Below are 26,154 nucleotides of genomic sequence, written 5' to 3' on the forward strand. Positions count from 1 at the left end.
TCTACAGTGATTTCTTCATTTAGGTCTGAACACCATGCTAGCTTTTTGTCATCTGAGGATTCTTTTGCTGCAGCTATGATAGTCTGATAAAACTTTGAGATCAGTCCAGCTGATCCATAATGGTTTAGAGCTATCTTTTCTAAAGAATTTAGAGAGAGGAGATTTACAGAGTTCTGTGTCTTTGTTATGAAGCTTCTTATCTGGAGATACTTGAACAAATGTTTTGTAGCTATGCTAAACTTTTCCTTGATCTCATTAAAACTTAAAAGAGTATGAGTATCATAATCATACAAATCTGAAATCTTTCCGATACTTCTGTCTGCCCATAACTTAAAACCAGGGGCGTTAGTACCTGGCGTAAAGTTTCTGTTCCTCCAAATAGGTGAGTATTGGGATAGAGGAGTTTTTTCCCCAAGATAACTCAACACCTCGTGCCATACTGTCAACGTATTTTAACAAAGGGGTTTGCAGTGTGTTTGCGGACTTATTTTTAAACTTTGTAATCATTGGTGTAATCATGACTTTTTATGTATAATAAATTAATTATTGCGCTCAAAATTAATATACATGTATGTAAAGGAGTTAGATTACATACTCTTTGAGGAAAAGCCTGACTGTGATGGGAATTCTACTGGAATCCTCTCCATTTGTTTTGATTTTTTTTTTGTCCATCACAATTAGTCCCCTTTTTTCAGTGGATGTTATTATGTTAGATAGATAGATAGATAGATAGATAGATAGATAGATAGATAGATAGATAGATAGATAGATAGATAGAAACTGTATTCATCCCCAGGGGGAAATTAGTTAAAGTAATTCATATCTCAGAGTTGTATTCTCACATAACAAACAATGTGTTTTGATCAATTGCATCCATTTCACAACAAAACAGTCAGTTTAATGACAAATGAAGGCTGCACTTTTGAACCTGTTAAGTTCAGTACTAATGGAACCCAGACACAGGCGCACAGACTCTGAGAGCAGGTTAAAAGGGTTTTATTGCAAACTTGGTTTTCAGAATGGAGATCATGGCAGATTGGTAAGAAAGAGGGTTTGTGCTCCTGGGACTGGTTGAATTGATGGAAAAGAGCAGATGGGCTGATGGCTGACAGTGAGCAGGCAGGCAGGAGACTAGTAACCCAGAACAGCAGGCTGGGAGGCGGAGTTTAGATAAGGCCTGAAACACAGCTACCACAGTGGTGGACGAACCAATCGGACCTAGCGAGGACTGGGAGGAAAGATGGCAGCAGGTGATTGGCTGATGAGACTCAGGTGTGCCAGCTGTCAGAGCTCAGGAGCAGGGAACCCCTACTATAGTATATTGTATAAAATTGTGTTTTATATTAAACTGGGCCTAGTGCCATGTACAAACATACCTTGTTATTGTGCATTCAATACTGAGCTATTCAAATAATACACAGGTTCATATATTCATGTGCAAGGTACAGTGAGTAGGGTGGCCTTTCCACTGCAATTTAGAGACATACCTTGTATGATAATCATGCATACAAGCTATTCAAATTGACGTTTTAATTTGAAACATAAAGGGGGAACGAAAATGAGTGATGGCCTATTAGTGCCACTGCCATGCATAAACATACCTGTTATCTTTCATACAATACTGAACTATTAAAATAATGGACAGATTCATGTTTGGAAAAAAAAAAAATTCAGCGGACCCCCTGCAGTAGTATGGAAGTAACGCACAGTTGAGGTCATAGGTTTCTGAAGTTCATTCACTCCCTGTGCGTTCACAGGGATGCAAAAAGGTACAATTTTATTCTAATCATTCAGCTAACAATAATGTGATGCCATTCAAAATGTTGACCTTTTATTTTAAGTTATTTTTCTTTAAAATATATCATGCTATATATCTCACTAACACCTCAGTCACACACAGGTCAAAAGGGCACGAGTGTCTCCAGTACCTGGTAGATTCAGCACTCCTGACTCTCAGGTTGTGACAATCTGGATCCAATCTGGTATAGGTTTATGTTCATACTTTTTGGATATATATTTATATTTATACTGTACATAGTCATTAAATGTTTCTGCTTACATCTGCTCTACTTTTTTTTTTGTCCTTGTTTTTTATTTTTTATATATTTAAATTTCTTTCCTGTTTATTTGTAAATTCTGTGTATGTACGCGGAGAGCAACAAAAAAACGGACTCAAATTCCTTGTATGCGAACACATACATGGCCAATAAAGCTGATTCTGACTCTGAAATTACTTATTATTACTTCACTGACTTGAAATAATAATAAATTCCAAAAGAAAGACATACGTTTAAAAACAGCACAAAGCAGATACTTTGATCAGGTATTGCATTATAGTTTATTGTTGCAGTCATCATTTGTTGCACTCTCTGCAGGGAGTTACAGCTTAAAGGTAATACAGACTGAGGGTACAAGCTACACCGTAGTACATGCATGATGCTGTCACACCGCCAGGTTTCTTGCGTGGGCTTCCCACTCCTCCCCTGAACACACTGTACTGGGATAGTTTCCCTCTCAAGAGACACTGATCTGCAGCAGTCTCACCTACGAGATACCGTCGAGGCAACACACACCTGACATACAAACAAACCGTTAGAAACAAAGTATGTACAGTTACAGTAGATGACTGTTCAACATACGAGCGTGATCAAAAAAGGCAGCTCTTAAGGCAGAGATATCTGAAGGGGGAGATGAGGAATGGGATGCAGAATGAAATAGAAAACCAGGCAAAAAGTCAGATATTTCTTCCTGCCAATGAGTCTGTGAATGATGGAGGGAAATCATAAAGGCATCATGTTAAGTATGTGTTATATTTTTGCTGCCTGTACAGTGAACTGGGTTTCATAAACTGTGCAACTGTACAAAAAGGTCTTTTGATATGACTAATTCTCACAATACAAAAACACGTCAGAAACCTAATGTAAAGAAAATAAAACAAGTTAATATACACCACATACTGTATTTATCAATGCAAAGGTATATTTAAAAATGCAAAAATATGCAGATAGTTCACGTAAATTATTCAAAGGCAAGACTGAAAGAAATCCCACACATGGTCCTTCAGGTGATTACTTTTCTATAGCTGCTTCTCCACACATCTGAGTCATTTAAGTAAGTTGAAAATGAACATACAGTATGAATGTATGGCTGAGAAATGTTCTGTAAAGGTCCTAAAAATATATTTTTTACTTCTTCCTTTTGGCGATGGGGTTCAGCATGAACACAACATTTTCTGTCAAAGTTAGAATATTTTGGGTCATTTTGCACAAGAGATTTCAGTTTGTTTATGTGTTACATGGGTTACCAACTGGGGCTGTGGAGTTTCAAAGACGTGGGTATTTAACAGTCAGGAACGTTTTAACGAGAGATGCAGTGGAGTTGACTCATGGAAATTTTTTTTGAAGCTTGACCCATATGGGGAAATGCTTCAATTTACCCCCCTCTTTTTATAATCTGACCCTCTCAAGTCCCCTTACTTTATGGAAGTGCAACATTGAAATCGCTGGAGTGCCGGGCCGCTGTCAATCAGTCCTGATGAAGCAGATTAGCTTAACTTTTAATAGAAAACTGAGCAGTGCTTATTTAGTCTTGAATATTCAATTTGAGATATCAAGAGTTGCAAACACAATTTAAAGGGAAATTACTTTTCTTTTGGGGACATATAGAGTAGAAAGATTATATTATTTGGCACTAAATCTGTGTGGAAACAGATTTTAAATGTGTTGCAAAAAAAATGCGAGGAAAGAAAGACTCCTCAAGAAAAAGAGAAACCCGTGTTTGAGTACGATTGGTAAAGAGGAAAGTGGGGGAAGAGTCTCAAAATAAAACCGAGGGTGGCTTCATCGAGCAATCATTTACTGTACGCACATGTGTACAAATAAAGAAATTAAAACCCATACAAAAAACCCGTACAGTCTAATATTCCATATTTTCTTCTTCCATAGTGTCAGGCTCAGTTACAATATGATCTCTCTGCAGGCCTCGTGCCTTCTGCAGTGCCGGTGCCTGACGAAGTCAAGCACACGTCAGTCCTTTGTCTGTCTTGTGCTTATCGATTTGACCGTGAGTTGGGTTGGACCTCGTGGAGGGGGGGCGGGGAGAAGTCATTCCACTTTGACACATCAAAGAATCACAACAATTCTTGTCTCTTGACTCAAAAGTCTGTGGCCAGAGATTAAAGGATCATCTATGATATGGTAATAATAATTAAAAAAAAGATTGACAGATTTACAGTAGGCTGTTGTCTGAAGGAGCTGTACATGATGATCAGGACACAGCAACAAAAAAACACACCGTTCACCACTGAGGTTCATATCACTCTGACTTTTAGCTTTATCCCACTGAAGTATACATGTACAGTAAGATCACATCCAGTGTTGAGTCTTTATAATTGTGCTGTAGAAGCTGGAAGCAGCCAGAGAGAGAGAGAGAGAGAGAGAGAGAGAGAGAGAGAGAGAGAGATTCAAATCTCCTTGATTGTTCGTTCAGAGGGCCGGTACTCCTCCCTTCCTTTTGGCGAGGACAAGTAGAAGGACTGGGTCTTGCGTTTTAGGCGAGCTCTCTTAGTGGCCAGCGACAGGCTGTGCTTGCTGGAGGCGATGATGTCACAGATGAACTTCTTGCAGTCCACGCACACCTCCATGGTGGCCCAGTCCTCCGTCAGCTCCGAGGGAAGCTCCAGCTCTTCGTGGGACTTCAAAGAGCCGTGCTTCGAAAACCTGCGCGGAACAGGAGGACAAGCTCTGCATGAACAGGATCACTACTGTTTGTGTTTTTACTGTTTGGTTGACTTTGAGTAATTGTTCAAACTATCCAGAGTGTGTAGTCTAGGACACATTTTGTAAAGGGTCACTTCACCCTAATTACAAAAAACTACTTTTTATTTTATCAAACTGATGGTATTTACTGCAAGTATTCTAGCTGATTTCATTTGCTTACTTTTTATTTTTTCCTGTGTGTTTATGAAAGATGCCAAGTCAATAAATTATTGATATTGTTAGTTGATATTGTTTGCTTTCCTCGTTGAAAACAGGAAGGTTTGAGTATTTTTAACATACATTTTTGGAGAGAAATGCTGCTGTTGAATTTACCAATCTCAGAGAAAGATATCTCAACACCGGAAAAAATAAAACAAAAATAATCTGCATGGTTTGATACCACTGGGATTAAGAAAATACTTTTTTGGGCAATTAACACAAACATGTAAAATGTATAAATGCCATATACAGAAATGCGCAAATACCAAATCTCCAAAAACAAACAATAGAGAAATGCAATCCAATTCAGGTGAAATGGTGAAATGATATCAAAACCCACACAAGAAAAATGTGCAGAGAAGAAGTGGGACCCTGTAAGGGATGTCAGACTTATTCCTTCAGTATATCAGAACCACCATCTAATTTGGTCTAAATTGAAATATCAACTGTGCTTTGCTTAATGTATCTATTGAGTTTAATGTTGTCTTAATGTGCATATAATACAACATGGTAAAAGGTAAATATTAGGCGCTAACTTGCTAATATTAAATGTTTAGCATGCAAGCCCATTTGTATAAGCTACATCCTTTTAGGGTTAGTCTGTGTAGAATACAGATGAGGCTGACAGAGTGCAGCTAAACCTAACTTTAACAAAGAATAGCAAAGCAGTATATTTTCCTCTGTGTGTAACAACTATTACAGTTTCACAGGGCCACAATTTTTGCCACTTAGCAGTGGTGATTGTTAGCCAATGGAGCCCCGGAATCTGTATACATCAATGCACCTTTTAAGTAGAGGGACGTTCCCCCAAATTCAAAAACACATGTTTCCTCTTCCCTGTCGTGCTATTTAGCAATCTAGATTGTTTTAGTGTGAGTTGCCGAGTTAGCATTAATAGCCTAGTAAAAAACGCTTTTTATGTAATATCTCCTTTCCTGTCTCCAATCAGTTGATACAATGAATACAAATTCTATGTATCTTCTACTAGCTCTGATCGTAGCACTTTTCAGCCACTAGATGTCACAGTGACAGTGCACCATACTCTAAAGATACAGACTGGATATATCAGCAGCAGCTATTATGATTGAATGCTTCGTTATCTTTTGTTTGTGTTTCATCATTTTCTGCATTTTCTGATTATGAGCATTTGTGTTTTCAGCTTTGCTACATGTTTGAGTCTTTGCATGTGTAATATATTTTACTCATTCACAGTTTGCGTTTTGGTCTTAGGGGCCACTGTACCAGTATCATGCAGACTCTTCACAAGAGAATTAGTTTTACATTAGGACACAACAAGCACTCCTCACAGTCTGAAGAAGTGTGCTCATAGCTCTTACTTGGACATGGTCTTGTGAATGCCGTGGCGCTGCGGGCTACTGGAGGATTTCTCAGATTTGGCAGCAGCAGCCGCTCCAGAGACTTTTCCAGCTCTTTTAGATGCCTCTGTTGTTTCTACTTTCACAGTGGGGGGCGCCGTGGCCCCTCCCACTGATGAAGGCCCCGGCCCTCCAGCCACAGACAGCCCTTGTCCTATGGCAGCCATGGCGCTGACCCTCTCCCTGGGGAGAGTGTTGGTGGAGCCGATGGAGTAGATGGGCAAGCTGGAGTAAGGTTTGGATGGCAGCCGCATCTGATAGAGAGGGAAGACATGAATGTTAGCAAGAAAAAGCAAAATGATGATGATACTGAGAAAGAACACTGATGAAAATGATAGGTGTACATTTTTCATAAAACTAGTTTGGGCGAAGGTTTAGCTTTACAGCACGTGATCTTATTTTGAAACTTATTTGAACTCATTTGACTGGAATCACATCGTTATCATAAGGTAACAGGAGAGCTCTCTAAAGTAGAGAAAAATAAAAAATGTGAATGGCACCAGCTGACTGATCAGAACAAATGAAGGTACAAGATTTCATGTTGTGCCTGATTGATTTACCCGCTTTGACTCACCTTTTTGCAGCACTGCGCACACACGGGCCTGAAAGGGAGAAAAGAGTGAGCAAATGGAGGAAGTGATGAATGAAACCAGTCACGCTTCCTCCTGATTAGTTTTCATTTTAAATTACAAAAGATTATATCTTAAGGTGTTTTACTTTTTGCAAAACTGGCAGATGTAGGACCAGGTGAAAAAGGAAAACCTTTTGCTTCGACAACAGAAGCAAAGCTGCAATAAAAAAAACAGATGAAGACCGCGTTAGAGTATAAAGAAATCAATGCAACCCAATGTATTTAATAGATAGATAGAACTGCATCTACTCATTGTCTTTTTCTGCTTGCGTCGTACACAAAGAAGAAGTTACCTTTCCCTTCTTCATAGCGTTGTAGATGTCTTTGTACTGCTGGAACTTCTCCAGCTCTGCCTTAACCAGCACCTGTCTGATGTGCATCACCTCCTCCACCGTCAGAGACAGACACTCCACGGGGAAACCGAACTCCTCCTGCAACGACACACACAAGCAGTGGGTGAAACACTCAGAGCAGCCTGCGTGGGTCCGGACTGCTTAAAGTGTTCTCGTTGTTCGCTGAAGAAGAAGAAAAAAGAGAGGGCTCATGATGCGTGAACAGCCGGAGGGATGGGAAGACATGATTGCAGCAGAGTTCCTCACAATGCTGGTCTCAAAAGGAGCGTTCCCACGGAGACTGTACAGAAATCTGTCTGCGTTTGTTCTAGAATATAAATTCCAAACACTTTTCCACCTGAACACACACTGTTCATGTGTACCTGGAGGATCAGCCGGGGTTGTGTACTCTTGAGTCTATCGCTGTGAAGATTTCGTCGTTGCTTTGAACGTTAAACCGCTTCTGTATTTTCATATGCGGCAACAAAATATTCTTGGAGTTTATTGAAGGAAGCCGAGGCCTCTACAGACCCATCAGGGTGTGTGAGAGTTGATTTTTATTCGTTTTTTGTTTGGACTGTAAACTATTTTAAACCTCAGGATTACAAACTGATGAGCAACTGATGAGGTGGTTCCAGGAGTCGTGCAGGGCTTCTGGTTGCCTCCTCCAAACACCTCGCTCAATTTAAAACGCCCTCCAAGCAGCTCAGGAAAACGGCTGTTGAGGTCTCCACTGCTCCCTCCACCATGCTCCGTCAGGTCGCCTTCTCCCACTCCATCGGGGATGATATGGTCCTGTCTGTCCGGTGAAAAGGTCGGACAGGGATACGTTCAAGACGTCCTGGTGCAGAGGCTCAACTGCTTTGCAGGCGAGGTGCCGGACACCATCAGTGATGTTGCAGCGGGAGAGATCTGTGTGCTGTTTCAGACTCACACATGATTGTATCCAGCCAGCAGACATGGCGGATGCTGCAGAGTCAACATATACTCAATAACTGGTCTGAAATGTCAGTATAACTCTGATTAAAAAGGACACACAATGTAACAGAAATGGTGTAAGGGAAATAAAGTTTTTGCTGTATTGGTCTGGTCATATTGATCAGTATTCCGAACTGGTTTGGTTCATGTTGGGAACCAGAGGCAAGGAGGGAGAAAGCATCAGACAAGCTTTAAAAAAAAAAGTGTCATCTTTAGAGATATGTGAAAAAAAGGATGCTAAAAAGTGTATTTCTTTTCATCTATAGAGCCACAAATTAAGCAAAATATGGAGGTCAAAATAGTCATTATATTATAAATGCATCCCACCAGCAGCAAACAAATGATATGTAGAGCAGTTTTAGATGAATTTTAGCTTAAGCTACCTACTTGTGGTTGAGAGTTAAAATGTTATCAAAAGTAGTGAAATGAATGATTATTAAATAAATATATCATAGTATAGTATACTATGATATATTTAGCTATGTGACACCTCAGATAAAAAGCAGTTTGTCCTCAGCCTGCTCTATAGGTGAATGATCTCTACTAGTGAAGAAGGAAGCATTAGGAGCAGATGGGCAGCTACAGTTATTGTATCAGGACGGACTGAGGGAGACTGGCAAACCTTGGCCGACTCTTGTCCTCTGATGTAAACAGCCCTGCACAGAGCAAACACCGCCTTCATCAACCCCAACGCAAATGCCTCGATAGGGTGGGAGCTCTGCAAAGGGTGGAGAGTGGAGGGAGACGGGCGGAGGAGGGGGATCCGGGGACGAAATGAAGCTATCATCCCAAACTGAACCAAAGAGGGTTCCTGCAGATTGACGAAGTCACACCAGCAGACAATGTGAGCAGCATACAAAGGAGATGTGGTGATGGAAGAAGGAGAGGGAGGAAATCTAGGAAGACACACGTCACGCAAATAAAAGGATAAGAGAGATGACATTGACTGTTTTGTTTCAGGCCTTTCTCATTTTGCTGGACTGTTAGCATCCAAATGTTTCTTGTCCTTTTGTCTCCCTTATTAAGTTACTGGACAGGATCTGTGGCCGAGGCCGAGTTAAAACTTCGCCAGGCTACGCTGTCCTCAGGGAGCCCACAGTAATCCGCTCTAATAGATCAAGATTAACATTGTCATTCATACTGTTCACAGGGCAAGTGCACAGCAGAACGAAGTAATATTGCATCCGGTCAATTATGTTAACATTCTGCACACAAACCACAAATACTGTCACAATGATTTGAATGCAGTTGATGTGATTTTGTCAGATTACCACTCACATTTTTCTTTTTGTTGTTTGTTAGTTAACTGCAACTGCTCTTATAAATATTTTTTTAAATAATAAAACCCTTATCGCGCCACTTTTTTTCAAGGTGAGTTACATAAAAATGTACCCCTCTAACAGAGATATTAGCTTAATAGTGCAAAAGCGTTTTTTTGTAGGCTGTAAACATGTTAATTCCTGCTGTAAAATTGCATTTTAGGATAGTGGTCAATGGGGATTTGATGAACTGCAGTTTTTGAAATGTCCACCTTGGCACCAGAGAGTGCTGCTTGCTATAGTAAAGACGTCTGACTCACCAGAGACTTGGAGTTCTGTTTGGAGGCCGGCTGAAACAGTCGAACATTGGTTGGAGTCTCCTTCTCGATGGAGTGTCTCCTCTGGGGGGTCTGACGCCTCTCTGGCTGGGGAGTAGAAGAGATGGGCAGGAACATTGGGGGAGCTGGTGTTCATGGAGGAAAGAGAGGTAAAAGTGAGACAAGGAGGCAGCTTAACTGGAAATATGACATTGGTTAATTCAAGGCTCAAGAACTTCTGATTATAAACAGCAAGAAAGAAAAGAGCAAAATCTCTGACTGGCGAGGCTGTAAGATTAAAACTCATTCATCACAGTCAGCGTATGGTTTAGCTGAGGAGGCGACTTAGCTGTGACAGGGATGTAGAAATCATTCCTGACTCACTTTTCTTCCCCAGTGCACACTCCGGAGACGTATCATCCATCAAAGATGTAGCCACGCTGGAGCTGCTAGCTGATTTGTGCCCAAAAATCTCATCCTGAATGCGTGGAATACACAAACACTTCATCCGTCATTTGCTCTGCACATGCCAGATGAAATAAAAATAAAAAAAATCCATCCCACACACACACACAAACGCATACTGACGTCGGAGTCAGAGCTGTCCAGCTCGGCGAGGCTAGGAGCCTTCAGGAGCCTCTTCCTCGGAGGCACAGACTGTGATCCGGAGGGTTCTCCCCTGATAGAGGCTGATCCATTGGCCAGAGAGAGAGAGCTGGACGTCCTCCTGCCCATGTACGGACTAAAGTCATCTGCACAGAGCCACACACAAAAGAGAGTCATTCAGGCTGAAGAGGAAAAGCACTTGACATGAATCTCAAAACAAAATCCTCACATGATTCTTTGCATCCTGTTATTCTTTCGATCTGTTTGGACTGTTCAAACAGACGGTTTTCAAATCACAGTGTGTTTAATGTGGTGAGTTGAAAAGATGCATTGAATCCTATACAGAGGACTGAGGTTTGAGATCCATCCCAAGGTTGAAGAGGTCAGGGAGGGAGAGTTAAGTTGGTCTGAGGGGAGGCAGAGGAGCAGGCTGATGTTACACACAGAGCATGGATGATTCTTATTCTTATTATTCTCAGGGGGAGCTGAATCCTTCAAATCAAGCGCCACAAGGTCATTTCTGCACTGAGAGAGGAGTCCAAAGACAGAAAACAATAACCAATCACCTAACAAGCTGCCTGACTCTTAAAAAAACAAAAACTGAATAGAGGGTTTAACAGGAGGGATGGAGTGAGAGAAGAGGAGACGAGGCGATGCTGCAAAAGACAGATAAAGAGCTGCAGCTGATAGGAACTGTGGGAGCCCTGAAACCTCTCTTTTCTCCTTTCAGTTTCTTCTCCTGCATTTCTTCGACAGAGCATCGATGGGAGCTCTGTCTCTGCTGCTGGACGAGAACTAACTTTTCGACAAGCTAAGAGACTACATCACCAGGCTTTAGACTTTACTTTACACCAAACAAACCAGCCATAATTGGCCATTAATGTACACTCGACCTGTGTCTTGGCAAGGCTTCAGTATTCAAATATGTAAATAGAGGATATATTAGTTTACAGCCAGGGAGGCAGACAGACAAGGCCATTAGGTTATGGGTAAAAAAAGGCCTTCCAAACCACAGCAGAGCTCATACTTTACCTAGTCCAGTACGGAACAAATCCTGTGGCATACTGCGAGTTTTGCCAAAACCTAAAAGGGGACACCTCCTTCATTAGGATAGCTGTCATAAAGCCTAGTGCCCATCCCTGGTTCTCCTACCAAGGTAAAGACTGTCAGCACTGTTGTAGATGTTTGCACTGTTAGCTGCAAGCCGCCGGCTCAGCTGTCGACATGTTGAGAGGAGTGGGGAGGCAATCACTGAGCTCACAACATCGAATTTAGCACCTTATAGTTAAACCATTTTTTAGGTTTCAAGATTTAGGGAGAGATCCTTAATTGCTTTTTTGGTGAAAATTATATGAGTTGATTGCTACCACTCTCACTATCTTTGCATTAAGTATGAATCGTCACCCAGGAGGCAATTAGCTTAGCTTAGCATGAAGACTGGTAACAGCTAACAGTTAACTCTCAAGTTAACGAAGTAACTTTCTGAATCTTGCTTGTTTAATCTCTAATGTCAAAAAGAAATGTAGAAAGAACAAGTTGTGGTTTTACATGGAGTTAAATATATTGTAAACATTTCTTGGCCGGGTGCAGTGACTTCCTGTTGTCTTACTGCGCCCGTTTGCCAAGAAATAGTCCCTGAACGGCTAACTGTTTTCCCCTACTCATAGTCTTTATGCTAAGCTAAGCTAACCACCTCCTGGCTTTAGTTTCATGTGTACTGCTCAGACATGAGAGTGGTGTTGATCTTCCCATCTAACTCTCGCAAGCTAAGCGTATTTTCTAAAATGTCAAGTTATTCCATAAATTGTTGATGGATAATAAACATCCCAGTCAGACACACCATTTTTGCCACCACCAAATAACAAAAAGGACCCAGACGTGCATGATACATCACCAAGAGTCGTGTTTATATCTCGTGAAATGGATTTCTCCTTGAAACTGTATTTTCTTGCTCCTGAAAAACCTAATCATGTTCGGTAAAGTGTCAGCGATTATGTAGTATCCCCCCCATAAAATACAGAGCAAAGTGAGAATTAAACTGCTTCCTCTGTATGAGAATGATGCATTATCGAGGGAAGTTCGTACACACACACACACACACACACACACACACATACACACAGATTATCAGACAGCATGAATGAGTATATGAGAGGTGATAAAGCCTGCGGTGTGATGAGAGATACTGGCTTCAGGAGGAGGGAAAGAGGAGCACAGCATTAATCGGATTTGCCTGCCTCAGCAGTATTTCATTATCACCTCAATCACAACTGTCTCATTTAGTTGGTCGTATTTAATGCAGCACACTACTGAGAGACCGCTGTGCAGAGCATGAGGCTGCACCCTGATTGAATTCTGCAATGTCACAGAGTACATGAAAGACTCTGTTGTGTGAAGTTTCAGCTGTCCATTTTCGCTCCCTGATTTGATGGCTGGCTACACACTTCTACTCAAAGAGGCCATGTGTAATATCTAGCCACATCTTTTTATTTGTCAAACTATAATTATGGCTGGATTTTACATATTACACCTTTAAGATTCACATCACAGCAGTATAGTTGACAGATGATGTACTTAGCAAAGGTGAACCGTTGCCTGGGTGTTTAGAGATCAGCAGCAACAAGCAGGACCATTTTTCAGGAGTCATATGCGTAATGCTGTCCCTTTGTATGACAGGAGCTGTAGATAGACATTTCTATGATAGAGTAGAATTATTACACCAAAATGTTGTCCTCCAAAGAAAGACACTGAGGCAATGTCATTTCACAACCAGTCCTTCAGAAAAAAAGACAGGTGTACTCAGCAGAAATAAAACAAATAAAAAGAAGAAGTAATGACATTGTACATAAAACTCAGCTGAATAATATTACATTATTTAAACCGTTACTGGCAATTAATTCAGTGTGTAATCACATAGCACCGAGAGCAGTAAAGCCTTTTAAATATCCCAAGCCGCCCGTGAGACGATGTGATCTGTTTCAATCAGCCAGCTGAGTTTAATCTCTCCCTTTAGGATAGCCAGATGATAATGGGAAGTTAGGATTCCCTCTTGCTATTTCATCCGACGTATAAAAGTATTACTCCACAGAAAACACATGGGTTGTGGCAGATCTAGTTTCAGCTTTGCCCCTGTTATTGTTTATTTTTTGCAAACCTTGAATCAAAGGTTGTTGGGAAACTGCATAGTGAGCCTATTATATCTGGAGGGTTGGAGTGAATGTGATATTAGATATGATAAACTTCATCACACTCACTTTTAAACCTATTTGTGTGCATCCTAAACACAAATGTGAGATGATATATATATTTTGAATCAACTGAGCATTTTTTATTTGGATTTATCTATTTTTACTCTATTTATTTCCTACTGTTCAAAGATGAAAGACTACATGCTAAAAATAGTTAAATTTGTATAGAGCAGCTTATAAAATCAGGGGAAATACAAAGGACATTACCTCAGTGTCTCTCAGTGGTTGCCCTGACTACAGCTCTGTCTGTTTGTACCGTGAATGAAAATCCTGTGTGTCCACTCTGCCGGTCAAAGTGTCTCTCATCAGTTCGCTCTCCTCGGTGACCTCCTACCGACCACCGGCGTCCCACGTCACCATGTTTCACCTCCACAGACCACAGCCGACCACCACCAACCACTGAAGCATGACATGGAATGTGTGTGCGGTGTGCTGATAGAGTGTGTTTGATGTGTGTGCAGGCTGGGAGAGCAGATGAGCAGCCACAACAAGGAAAGAAACAGAAAGAGATATTTTTAAAAAAGAAAAAAAAAGAAAGCCAGACAAGCAGCGAGGTAGACTTTACCTGACGCGTCAAAACTCAAAGACATGCTAAGAGGCCGAATTACTGCAACGAGAAACAGTCATGGCATCGGACAGTTATTGCTTGTGGTTAGGAGGTAAATCAAGGCAAGACTTACTGTACTACATTAAAGGATGTAATCTGCTTGTATTTGGCAGGACATGCAGGGGTATAGCACACTTGTTGTTCTAGATCACTGAAGTATAACCACTTTCACGATGGGAGATAATAGGATTTCAAATAAGCCACAGCCAATGGTGAGAGATTACTGACATTCAGAAACAGCAGTGGTTTTGGCATCGTTAGGATTAAGAGAATTTAGACACTTAGCATTATTGTAAAAACTTCCAATATGTTGCAAACAGACTAGTCAACAAAACAATAATAAAAGGCATTAGTTGCAACACATATAGGAGAAGTTAGGCAGAATTAGCAACAACAGCAAAGAGCAGAGGCACAAATAATAGTGCAGTAAAGTGTGAAAGGAACTAAAACATGAAGCTGCTACACATTTCTCATCTGCAAGCACCAGCTCCATACTTCAGCTTAAAAACAATACATTTCAGAGCGAAGTATGTTTTCATGTAAGTGAGAGCGTGTTTGTGTGTGTGATTAACAACAAGAGCAGGGTCAGAGAAGTGGCGAGTTTCCTTACCCAGCCTTCCTCGGCGGACCTCACCAGGAGACACTGGTCGGAGTTTCCTCTCCGCTTTGATTTCCTCCAAGATGCGTTCATGCAGCGTTGGAGGAAGCTGAGCCTGCGGCTTCAGCTTACGGGCTGACGCCTGGCACAGGTCGATGGCGGGTAAATAGAGACAGTGACACAGAGAGTCAGCGGAGCGGAGCGCAACAGCTAACAGGGTTATAGCCAGAAGTCTTTATCATCACCACCTCCTCTTATCTACTGTGACTGACTGCTCATCTCATTACCCAGAGTTGAGCGTCCTGCTGAAACAACAGTGAGATTTATATCAACAGAGAGGTGGTGAACGCAGCATTTCACTGAGTTCACAATGCAGTGAAACGTGAATGAGAAGGCCAGTGTTAGTTACATCAATTTGAATGTCAATCCAAAAAACAGGTCTGAAACATTCCTTTTGGGGCAAATAAAACACTTTAAAGGAAAATTCTGGTTTATTTCAACATGCCGTGTTTACTATAAATGTGGCAATAGTGGCTCTATTGGTCTTGCTAACTTTGCACTCCATTGTAGAGACAGGGTAAACGAGGACTTGCGTGGATCAGGGTTTAAAACCCAAATATGTTTCATTGAAGATAATGTCAGACAGGATAAATCAGTAAAAATATTGCCTCACCCTTGATTATCAAAACTATCTATGATTCATTTTCTTTAAAATAACTAATTGATAGAATTGAACTGTTTCTGGATTATTGTCAGCAATGCCAAATGGCTTATTGTTGCCATGTAACGGTATGGCAGGGATTAATCCAAAACAGTCTATGTCATGGCACTATCTTCCATGATGTTTTCTATTAGTGCTTATGACACTTTTTTAACAATTGATAGTTCTGGCCTTATAGCTATTCAAATCAGCATTGTCTGTCTCCAGTTTATCATTTCAGACTTTTAGACTAAGCTTTTTTCTTGTCAATCACTGGATAAAGTCCCCTCTTTGAGCCTCTAAACTCAGTTTTAATAAAACAAGGGGACACTTTGATTGAACTGGTCACAGATACAACTGAGAAGGAGTCACAAGCCTCAAAAGGTTGGAAACCACTGTTCTGGCTGGATGTTGGTCTCAGCTCTCATTTGAAGACAGTTCACTGGTCTGTTGAAATCAACACAGACTTTTACAGGCTGCAAAAGGATGGGTTGTGATATTTAAGTCTTGAGCTGCACTCACAGGGTTCAGAGGTGGTCTGGACCTGATGAACTCCAGGATGACTTCATGAGCGCTCTTCTTTAACCTCGGTGGGATGTCTCCATTTATCTGGAACAAGAGAACAGAATAATACAATATGGAAAAGGTACCCACAGACAGACAGACAGCTAGTTCAGGTATCCTGCTTGTTGCAGAAGTTTATTCATTAACTGGAACACATGACATGGAAAAGTTGAATAATCTGGTACCACATTACACTCAATCAATTAGTCCAATATAATTATTATTTTGGGGGTTAATTGATAAATTGTTTAGTTTGTAGAGTGTAAAAAAAACATAGTAAAAAACATCTTCCCAGAAACCAAGGTGAATATCTTGTTTTCGCCAACATGGCAGCCTTTTCTGTGGTGACATGTAGAAGTGCAGCAAGCAGGAGGAGTACATGGGGCATCCATTTTTATTTGTGTTCCAAACTGGACACTGACCATGACTTTGCGCAGTTTGTAGCGTTGGGACCTGATGTCGTCCATGAGCATCTCGTAGGGGGTGAGCTGGTACTCGATGGGCAGAGGGTTGTACTGACGCTCCTGCACCTTCTTCAGCTTCACTCCTTCACGCAGGCTCCTCATCACCTGAACCCAGAATCGAGCCTGACAGAGGAGGAAAGGGGCAGCATGGGAAAGGGGAAGTAAAAAATACCATGACCCTTTGAATCAGGAGCAATAATTCTTGCTCAGGCCTCTCTAGTGAGTGAGAGTGAGTTTGGCTTTGGTCAAATGATCAGTTGAGGCTGGAGGTCAGAGGTCAGTTGAGTCTGTTTGTTTACCCAGTCATCGTTCTGTAGCTCATTCAGGTCTCTGCCAGGGTCCTCTGATGACCCTTCCTCCATCTTACGCAGGTTCTGGTGAAAAGAGAGAGAGAGACAGAGTTTGAAGTACATGTGGACCAACAAAGTCAGAGATGGGGTTTTTTACCAGTTTAGCCTGTCATACAGTTACACTTGTGGGAAATTTCTATTTTGTAGACTCTGTCATTCAGTTTAATTTGAACACTTAAAGACAGCTAACACAAGCTTTTAATGTGTGATGTCACCATTATCACATAAACAAGAAAAACTGTTCATAGTCTATGAAATGAAAGATTCTTATAATAACATAATGACGGATATAGTTGTTTGCTGACATATAATATTGTAAAAATAAAAAAGAGAGATTTACAAGAAAATACAACATTAATATTTGGATTTTTAGCAATGCTAGTGGCTTTACTCTTGATAGGATGCTAGTAATGTTGGTTGATAGGTCACTTAGTCCACAGGGAAATAACTGTTTGATAGCCATGACTTTTGGCACAAGCATTAATGTCCCCACAGGAGGAATTGTTATAACCTCAGTTGATTGTAATAACCTCAAACTTGACCACTTTGACTGCACTTTGTGCTTGGTGCTAATTTTCCACATCAGCAAATGCTAGCGTGCTTACATGCTAGCAAGTAAAGACAGTGACCATGGTAAACATGCTAAACACTAGCATGTTAGCATTGTCATTGTTACCGTGTTAGCATCACAACCGCTGCCTTACCAACCACTGTTATTTTTACATAAAATTTCCCACGACAGCTAAGAATCAACATATTTACCATACAGTTTGTTTGTAATGAGCATTAGCAACATAGAGCTGATAGCATGGCTGTAGATCCTGTTATGTTTCCAGACTGGCCTTTTCCCCTGAATACATTTTGACATGTCACAGAAGCAAAAGCACAGGTGTAGCTAAATAATTTAATTAATGATGGCTGAATTTGATTCAGTTGGTTCCGTTTCGGGGTCCTGGTATAGTGCATGCTGGCTAAACTGTCATGTCTTATTAGGACACTTGAACAATGTTATTAGTAACACCTGTGCTTTTCTTTACATGTCAATTCAAAATGTTGGTTGTGAAAAAGGCTTATTTGCATTTCAGCAAATGTTAGCATATCAATACGCTAAGCTAAGACAATGAACACTGTAAAAATAACCCCCTAAATATTAGCATGTTGACATTGTCATTTTGAGCATATTAGCATAACAACCACTCTCTTATCAACCACTATGATTTTTACAATTAGCTACTTAACCACAACGGCCAAGAATCAAATTTGGGCTTACAGTTTGTTTAGCTAACGTTAGTTTTGTTTCTACAATAAGCATTACAGCCTCACATAGCTGTTAGCATGTTCGTGAAAAATAGCCCTAAAAAAGAAAAACCCTTTCACAAATTCCCTTTTTTAAGTAAAAACTAAAAAGAAACAAAAAAGGGAACCTGACACAGTCCCTTGTTATCCTGCAGTCAACTGAAAGCTCAGCTCCTCCATCCTGACACCTGTGTGAACCTGCACAACGTGAGGCCATTAGAGTGTCGTAAAACACTGACAGCCTGACTGACTGTCTGTGGGAAACAAGGGAGCTAAACCTGCATTCCTCTGCTGGTGCTCTCCAAGTTCAGCAGAGGACAGAGTCAATGTGTGTGTGTGTGTGTGTGTGTGTGTGTGTGTGTGTGTGTGTGTGTGTGTGTGTGTGTGTGTGTGTGTGTAATAGAGAGTGACAGAGCGAAGGAAACAAAATGTAACTAAAAGTGTATGAGTATTTTAAAAGGGATGAAGGCAGAAAATTCCCTCTGGTTAATGTTTGTGGTGAGATTGTTTGATAAGACAATCACGGGAGTGCGCCCAGCTGACTGCCGAGTTAAGACCTCAATCCACCGGGGAAATCACAGTTCACCATTAAATTGTCAAAACTGCATTCGACAGGACTGTAGGCTCAAAGTAGCAGTATATCACTCACAACATAATGCATTTAGCTGCCTCATGACTCTGCATGCCCACAGTGTGTACAGTTCTTCAGTGCCACAAGGTAATGCTGAAGGGCCAAATGGCATACAGTATAACAGCCTACCCAATTAAAACACTGCTAATCTAGCCAGTGAAGAGCATAAAGAGAGATTAGTTCCCTTGCTTTTAAACACCATTATCTAATTCGTACGAGTGGCGTGTCATAAAATCACATCAATGGCCCATATTTCCATTTCAAAAGGTTTGACTAAGCAGTGGTCTCTGCAGTCGATGGGGACAGCATTTTAATTCAAACGTGCACAGCAACCCCCGGACAAAACGTCCACATGAATAATTAGGGCAATTACCAACTGCATCTACAACCTCGTTTTTTTTCTAGTCAGTGAATTCTGCTCTAGTTGTTCTTGGTTTTCAGCTCTCGACAGCTGACAAAAGACACTTATCCACGAGCAAAAATAGGAGCCGGGGTTGTTTCTGTGAATCACCAGTAATTCGGCTGCCTTTCTGTAATTCTCTAGCAGCAGGAGGCGTCTCTGTGGAGAGACAAAACAACTCTTTGGCAGCCATGGCTGGTAGTGGTGGACAGATAAACATGGATCCACTGTGGGTCAGCAACAGCTCCGCCATGCAGACTGGGAAGTGTTTCCATATTTGTTGACGATGACACTGAAGTAAGGTCACACATTCTATTTGATTTTAGTATCTAGAGACAATTAAGCTTATTCTTGTCTGACATTTTATGATTTCTTCCTTGTGTTTATTGCGTTTTAAACTTATTCTTTAATATTGTACATATGACAAAACCAAATAAACAGGGTAATGGTCGTGTCTAGAAGGTAACCCACAAGATGTTACACTCTCACAAGATGGTTGAGGTTCAAAAGAAGAGTCAGCCATGCTAGGAGCTCCATGAGGCTGTAGGTACAGTGGTGCTTTGAGCTAAATGCCAACATTAGTATGCTAACATGCTCGTAATGACAATAATAGCATGCCCATGTTTAACACGTATATCATTTACCGGGGGAACTGTTTTAGCTTAGCATGTTAGCGTGCCAATATTTGCTAATTCGCACTAAACGTAAAGTAAAGCTGGGGATGATGGGAATGGGATTCGTTTTGCAGGTATTTGGTATTTGACCTGATAATGACGCTGGAGGAAAAGTCAGAGAATCAGCAGGGAGATTATAACCAATGTTTGTACCATCCGATAGTGTGTCAAAAACATTACTTCCTTGTTTTAAAGGCTACAAAAGAATGCAGTCTCCAATTTCCTCTTTTTTTTCAGGCTTCTTTCTCAGCCATCTCCACCCTGCAATAAGTCCTCTCTCCTAACAGAGAGTTATGTAACTAGCCAAATCCCCTCTATTCATGCCGATGCATTACGCAGTATAAGCACACTAAAAGGGCAGCAGCAGTAGTGCATTGCAGGAAGGAACCCTGAGGTGCAACGCACACACACACACACACACACACACACACACACACACACACACACACACCTCCTCAATGAAATATTCCAACCCACAGCTGTGCTCCCGAGGAAAAACAAAGCCCAAAATGACTCCTGTACTTGATCTTAATGAATGAGTCGAGACAAGAGTCCTGCACCAACAAGACATGACTTTGTGATTGGAGGAGCAGCCTCATTGTGAACTTGGGGAGCATTAAAATAAGCCGATAATGTATTTGTGATGAGAGAATTATATTATGAACACACATTCATTTTTCTCAAGCTGCTTTTCAAGCATTTTCATTCACGTAGAAAGCAGCGATTATAATGTATTCTACCTGCAAACCAGACAAAAACTAAGGGAGAATAATTGAAAACCAGCACCATTTTGAACATGGACACATGACCCATAACAGACAGCATGCCAATAATACACTGGGCATTAATCCATTGCAGTATGCAAACAAGTTGGAAACATGTTACATTACAGACCCTCGTATCACTACAATAGGAGTCTCGCACATGATTATATGAATCGTGCCTCTCTGAATGTGAGCTGTGAGAAGCTGAACTCGTTGATTTTGGCAGAATGAGAGTCAGCATGTCTCCAGATATTGTCATCTATGTCGGACATGAATAACCAACATGTCATTCTCATTCTTCACGGTGACCCACTTCAACCTGTCAGTCTGCGGGGGTGTGTGTGTGTGAGAGCACGGCCAGTCATCCACACACTGCAGCTGCGACGGACTGTTTGGACATTACAACAGTAGTGACGTATACACTTGGCCGGGGTGCATCAAAGCTGCTGACGGCTGGTATTTTGTCCTCATATTTGTTTTTACTACTTTAGCCAGGTTGTAACATCCTCTGAAACAACATAAATGCCATTGTGTAACCGCGACACTCTCAATGACTTTTTTAAAAGCAGGGTGACTCATCAAACCAGTGAACAGTGAGTGGATGGGAAGAAAAACTCTGGGATACACACCACCATAAAAAATACATATATGAAATATTAAATGGGCAATTAAAGTCAAGGTTGATTTTTTTCTATTCATGTAGCTGTTGACAGGGAGGAGGCTCTCTTAGATTAGAAATGGACAGCACAAGTTAACTGATATTTAATATTTCATAATTAAATATTAGGATAAATATTGTAATATTTAAATACTATTAAATTCCTGAATTTCCAAAGGTTGCTCTAAAACATACTATATCCTAAAATGTGATCGTTATTGTAACCTGCTGTACATCAGGATGATGAGGACAGGGAAGCCTTATGTTCCACTTTGTAAAAAAAACAAAGCTCCCCCAGTGTTATTATGTCAGAAGATAATTGCAACATCCTTCCCCACCACATGTCAGAATAATGTGCAGTGGTACTTGTTTAACCGTGTAACCTCAGTTTATGACTTAATATCTTGATGGAGCTCCTAACGTACACCACCAGCAACCCTGAAACAAAGACAGAGCTGCTGTTCTCCGCAATGGCAAAGTGGTATGATGTAACTATTTATGTAACGGTTTTGCAAAGGATTGCTGAACTAAAACATCAATTTAGGGTAAGAAAAAATACAAAAAAGCCTTCACTGCTCTTCAAAGAAAGTTTCCCACCTCCAACCAAAAAAAAAAATGACATCACCGTCACTCTTTTCAGATCAGTTTTTCTATGACGCAGGTGCTTAATATCGGACCATAAAACATCCCAAACTTTTAATAATACAGTAAAATAAGGATGGAATTGTTATAATAAGTAACTTTAAGGACCGTAATAGCCTCATTAAAGGTTTGTTTTAATGTGGATTTGAGACATCATCTATTTAAAAGGACCCAGGTTTTATCCTAATGAATATACTGTAAGTATGAATTATGGGTAATTAAAGGATTTTTAAGATGCTCTTGCGTGATGTTTTATGCACAAACCAGATATTTTGGAATAAACTGAAGTTTCTTTTTTTTGGTGTAAACTATCTTAAATCAGCTTTTGGCCGCTTGCTCCGATATGCTACAAGCAATGTGAGTAATGCGTAAAAGTGATGAGGATGAGCTGTTTGTGAAAGCTGCGAGTCAGAGTTACTGTTATGTCACAGCTTGAGGAATATAGGCTGCGCACTGATGTGTCCATTCATTTCTTTATCCACGGTCATTACACCGGATGCCTTGCCGTATCAGCTGACCGTCCCTGCTCCGTCACACAGGCGAAGCAGCTGTCCTCATGTCCCCATGTGTGTCTCTGTTATGTCCATGCCTGTTACATGCTGCGATCCTCTTTGGAATGATGGCGTATTAATGAAACAGGCAATATCGCTAACTAAGACATGATTGTTATGCTCTGCTGGTTACCTCGTTTTAACCTTTGACACTCAAACGCTTTGAGAAAAACTGACATCTTACAACCAAAGACTGGTTGTTAAAGGCTTAAAGATAAATACTGATAATTTTCCCTTAGGTTCACATAATCACGATCACCAAATACTGAACATAAATTGTGTGTATTTACAAAATAGCAACACCTGAGTGAATATATTCAAAATGTTTTTTTTGTTTTTTGAAATATCTTTTTCAAAATGAAACCCTTCATATGCAGACCAATCGTATAAGTCCTGTAACAGGACTTCCACAATACTAACCCTGTCAGTTTTACCCACCCAGAGAGAGTGTTGTTGATTAGTGGGGTGCATGTAAGGTCACCATGCTAAATCTTTTAAAGATACCCCCTGCTATGACCTATATAAAGGTCAGCGATCATCCTGTAAGCTTTCATTAGAAGGCAGAAGGCCATGTGCAGAAAATTCATAATGTGTAGCTAAAACATAATTCTGATGGCTTAAAGATAAAACATGCAGGAATTTTCAAATAGTGCCTCTTTGTCACGGATGAAGCTCGCTGGCTGTCTCGACCATAGACTGTGTACAAAAAATGGACCTTTGTCACTGTGACGTAACCCATTGGTTTGTGGACTGCCTGTTTTAAAGCCTTGAGTTCAGCATTTTGGGCATCGCCATCTTGGTTTTTGGCCGTCACTATCTTATTTTTTTGTAAACAGAAGTGACACGAGAGGGTGGAGCCAAGTGCAACAGAACGCTGAATAAGAAACAAATTTGGCAATTCAATTTTTACAATTAACTTCCATTAATTAAAAACACACTATGAAAGGGTTAAAGTTCTAGACAAAAAAATCCGGACAACTCCCAGACCGGACAACGTCGTGGAAGCACGTGTAGCCCCGCCCTAAAGCATACTCTGCTTTATGGTCTATTTGACTCTAAATTGACCATAATTTACTAAATGAACATCATGCTGTAATGAAGAAGACCTGAAACTAGAGATTGAGACCATAAACTCATGTTTACAATGTTTACTGAGGTAATAAATCAAGTGAGAAGTAGAGTCATTTTCTCATAGACTTGCTGCATATTATACCTTTAAACTGCAATTAATGTGTATGAAAAAAAGAGCTGTTGGAGCCCACGGTCATGATGATGATGATGATGATGATGATGACGACCCACCTCTTTGGCGCTCTTGATCTTGTCCAGGAAAGTACCGAGCTCCCTGGTTTCTGTGTACAGAGCGCGACACACTGCCTGGTAGTGACTGGGCGTGTCTGACAGACTGGGCAGATGAGCTGTGCACAGCTACAAGAGAGACAGCGAAGCACAGAGGAAGAGAGAGATGTTCAGTACACACTTCACACAGCTGCTCTAACGGCTAACAGGACACCTAAATGATTCACAAAGCGCAATGTATTTTACCAACCCAATGACTAACAATATCCATGTTATTATGATGTTACCATCACATACGTAGTGAAGGGATTTCAGGTTTTGTAAAGTGCCCACTGGCAGCCATGTTTGAGGAGCTCTATGCTTTGTTAACACCCTCTGTGAACAACTTTTCTAAAAGTTTGATGACAGTTTTCATGCTGGCTTGTTAGCTAACAATGCAATTGTAAAAGGAAACCAGCAAATATTCACATTTCAGAAGCTGGAACATGAGAATTTGAGCGTTTTTTTCTTTAAGAAATAATACTCAAGACCCTTATCAAAATTGTTGATGATTCATTTTTGATTGACTAATTGATTGACTAATTGTTGCAGCTCTACACTACATGGCATTTATCTGAATCTCAGCAACTTTAATTTAGAAACACAGTTTTCAATCTACACCGGCTTTATATGAATATTATACTTTCACTCCATCACATCTCACAGGCAAATATTGTTCTTTTTACTCCACTATATTTGTCTGACGGCATTAACAGTTACTTTTCACATTACAGTTTTGCATACCACACTGTCCGGACAGTCTCCAAAATTGTTGATTTTAAATGTTGGACCTTGGACCAAAGCTGTTGCCCTAGCAACAAAATGGCAATGAAAATGTATATATGGGGATGACAACATTCTCCTACTTCTTAAGCTAAACAAAATATATGAAAAAAATACTTGAATTAGACAGAAAACTGTAAAAGCTTAAAACAGGGCTGTTAATCTGATAGTAGAACACTGACACCATTTGACTGTTTACTGATAATACTTACATACTTATACTTGGAATTTCGATTGAGTAAAAACAATGGAATTGTGCTTGAGGTTTAGCAGTCTGGAGTCTTGTTACTGTTAGTCTCGATAAATAATCTTCAAGTTTTCAGAATAGCGTGCAAAGTTCCATTCTTTGTGTGTATAAAATGAGGAAAACTGTAAAAGCATGGTCACACAAACGCAAAACTTAACACCCGCCTCCCGTGGCGGAGAAAATAAAATTCACATCGTCGCATTTTTGTGGAGTTCAACTTCGCACTTCGTGGACGTGCCTTAATACGGTATTCTTACAGTGAATGTCACCAAAGTCCCACTTCGTAATACTGCAAATATACAAGTATTGCAATACTATCATCAGTGGGCCACAGGATCAATCCCCACTGTGTTCATCAACATTTATGTAAATTAGATTCTTTGAGATTGCCACTTTAAGTAAGGTTTGGAATGTAGAACTTTTACTTGCAATCCAGTATTTTCACAGAGGAGTATTGCTACTTTTACTTTTAGTAAAGGACTTGAATACTTCTTCCACCAATGTCAAACTGTTCGCTTAAGGATCTCAGGCACACTGAATAGAGACTAAATACCATAAAAGCAGACATTTGTAAACAACTGACTGCTGAACACAAGTGACAAAACAATTGATGCTTGAGGTCAGCCATGCTGCTGCACATACACACAGACAGACCAACAGTGATGAGAGAATACACTCTTGTCTCTCTCATAGAGAACAGAAGGTACCCGGGCCAATGTTTGGCTTGCGCTTGGCGTCCATTTGTCCAGACTGCATTGCAGAAAACGCCACTAAACGCAGGAAATAGCAGACAATGGTGTCTCCATAAGCGTTCTCCGCCCCACATCATATCGCGAGTGTGTGAATGAGACAAAAAATGCTGCAGCCAGTGTTATTGTATTATTTTCAGTTCAAAACAGTTCATAGTGTATTTCAAGTCAGCTAGGGTTAGTACAGTAGGACAAAAGGTAAACTGAGGGAGCACATAGAGTGAATGGACCGAGGATGAAAAATACTGAGACCGCAATTGGAACAGACAGCTCGGTAGCCAGCGGGCCAGCCAGACTGGCACACTGCTCAGATACCTTGGTGAGCTGTGTGTGTGTGTGTGTGTGTGTGTGTGTGTGTGTGTGTGTGACTGAGTATGTGCTCATTATGTAAACAGTGTGAAGCCATGGGAGGCCT

At 40.7% G+C, this 26,154-nt stretch overlaps 1 protein-coding gene across 5 annotated transcripts in view; it reads right to left on the reverse strand.

Annotated features, from left to right (window-relative positions):
- Positions 1-2,326: 2,326 nt before the first annotated feature.
- spire1b (spire-type actin nucleation factor 1b) overlaps positions 2,327-26,154 on the reverse strand; it is a 43,766-nt gene continuing 19,938 nt past the window's right edge. Inside the window, exons 4-18 of one of the 5 annotated variants that reach the window (XM_068734589.1) lie at positions 23,925-24,050; positions 16,956-17,030; positions 16,615-16,779; positions 16,151-16,237; positions 14,941-15,070; positions 11,508-11,558; positions 10,458-10,621; positions 10,254-10,347; positions 9,873-10,015; positions 8,916-9,104; positions 7,277-7,414; positions 7,070-7,140; positions 6,927-6,954; positions 6,314-6,606; positions 2,327-4,718 (exon numbers count right to left, since the gene is read on the reverse strand). In XM_068734589.1, coding sequence (XP_068590690.1) covers positions 4,463-4,718; positions 6,314-6,606; positions 6,927-6,954; positions 7,070-7,140; positions 7,277-7,414; positions 8,916-9,104; positions 9,873-10,015; positions 10,254-10,347; positions 10,458-10,621; positions 11,508-11,558; positions 14,941-15,070; positions 16,151-16,237; positions 16,615-16,779; positions 16,956-17,030; positions 23,925-24,050 — 2,010 coding nt within the window. In that variant the 3' untranslated portion in view covers positions 2,327-4,462. Of the gene's footprint in view, positions 4,719-6,313; positions 6,607-6,926; positions 6,955-7,069; positions 7,141-7,276; positions 7,415-8,915; positions 9,105-9,872; positions 10,016-10,253; positions 10,348-10,457; positions 10,622-11,507; positions 11,559-14,288; positions 14,331-14,940; positions 15,071-16,150; positions 16,238-16,614; positions 16,780-16,955; positions 17,031-23,924; positions 24,051-26,154 lie in introns of all 5 variants that reach the window. The other 4 variants (XM_068734590.1, XM_068734591.1, XM_068734592.1 and 1 more) reach the window with 4 other exon arrangements.

The sequence above is a fragment of the Cebidichthys violaceus genome, unplaced genomic scaffold (genome assembly GCF_023349555.1).
Source record: "Cebidichthys violaceus isolate CVI_PGR_0920_01 unplaced genomic scaffold, fCebVio1.0.p SCAF_65, whole genome shotgun sequence".
In the NCBI taxonomy this organism is placed as follows: Eukaryota; Metazoa; Chordata; class Actinopteri; order Perciformes; family Stichaeidae; genus Cebidichthys; species Cebidichthys violaceus.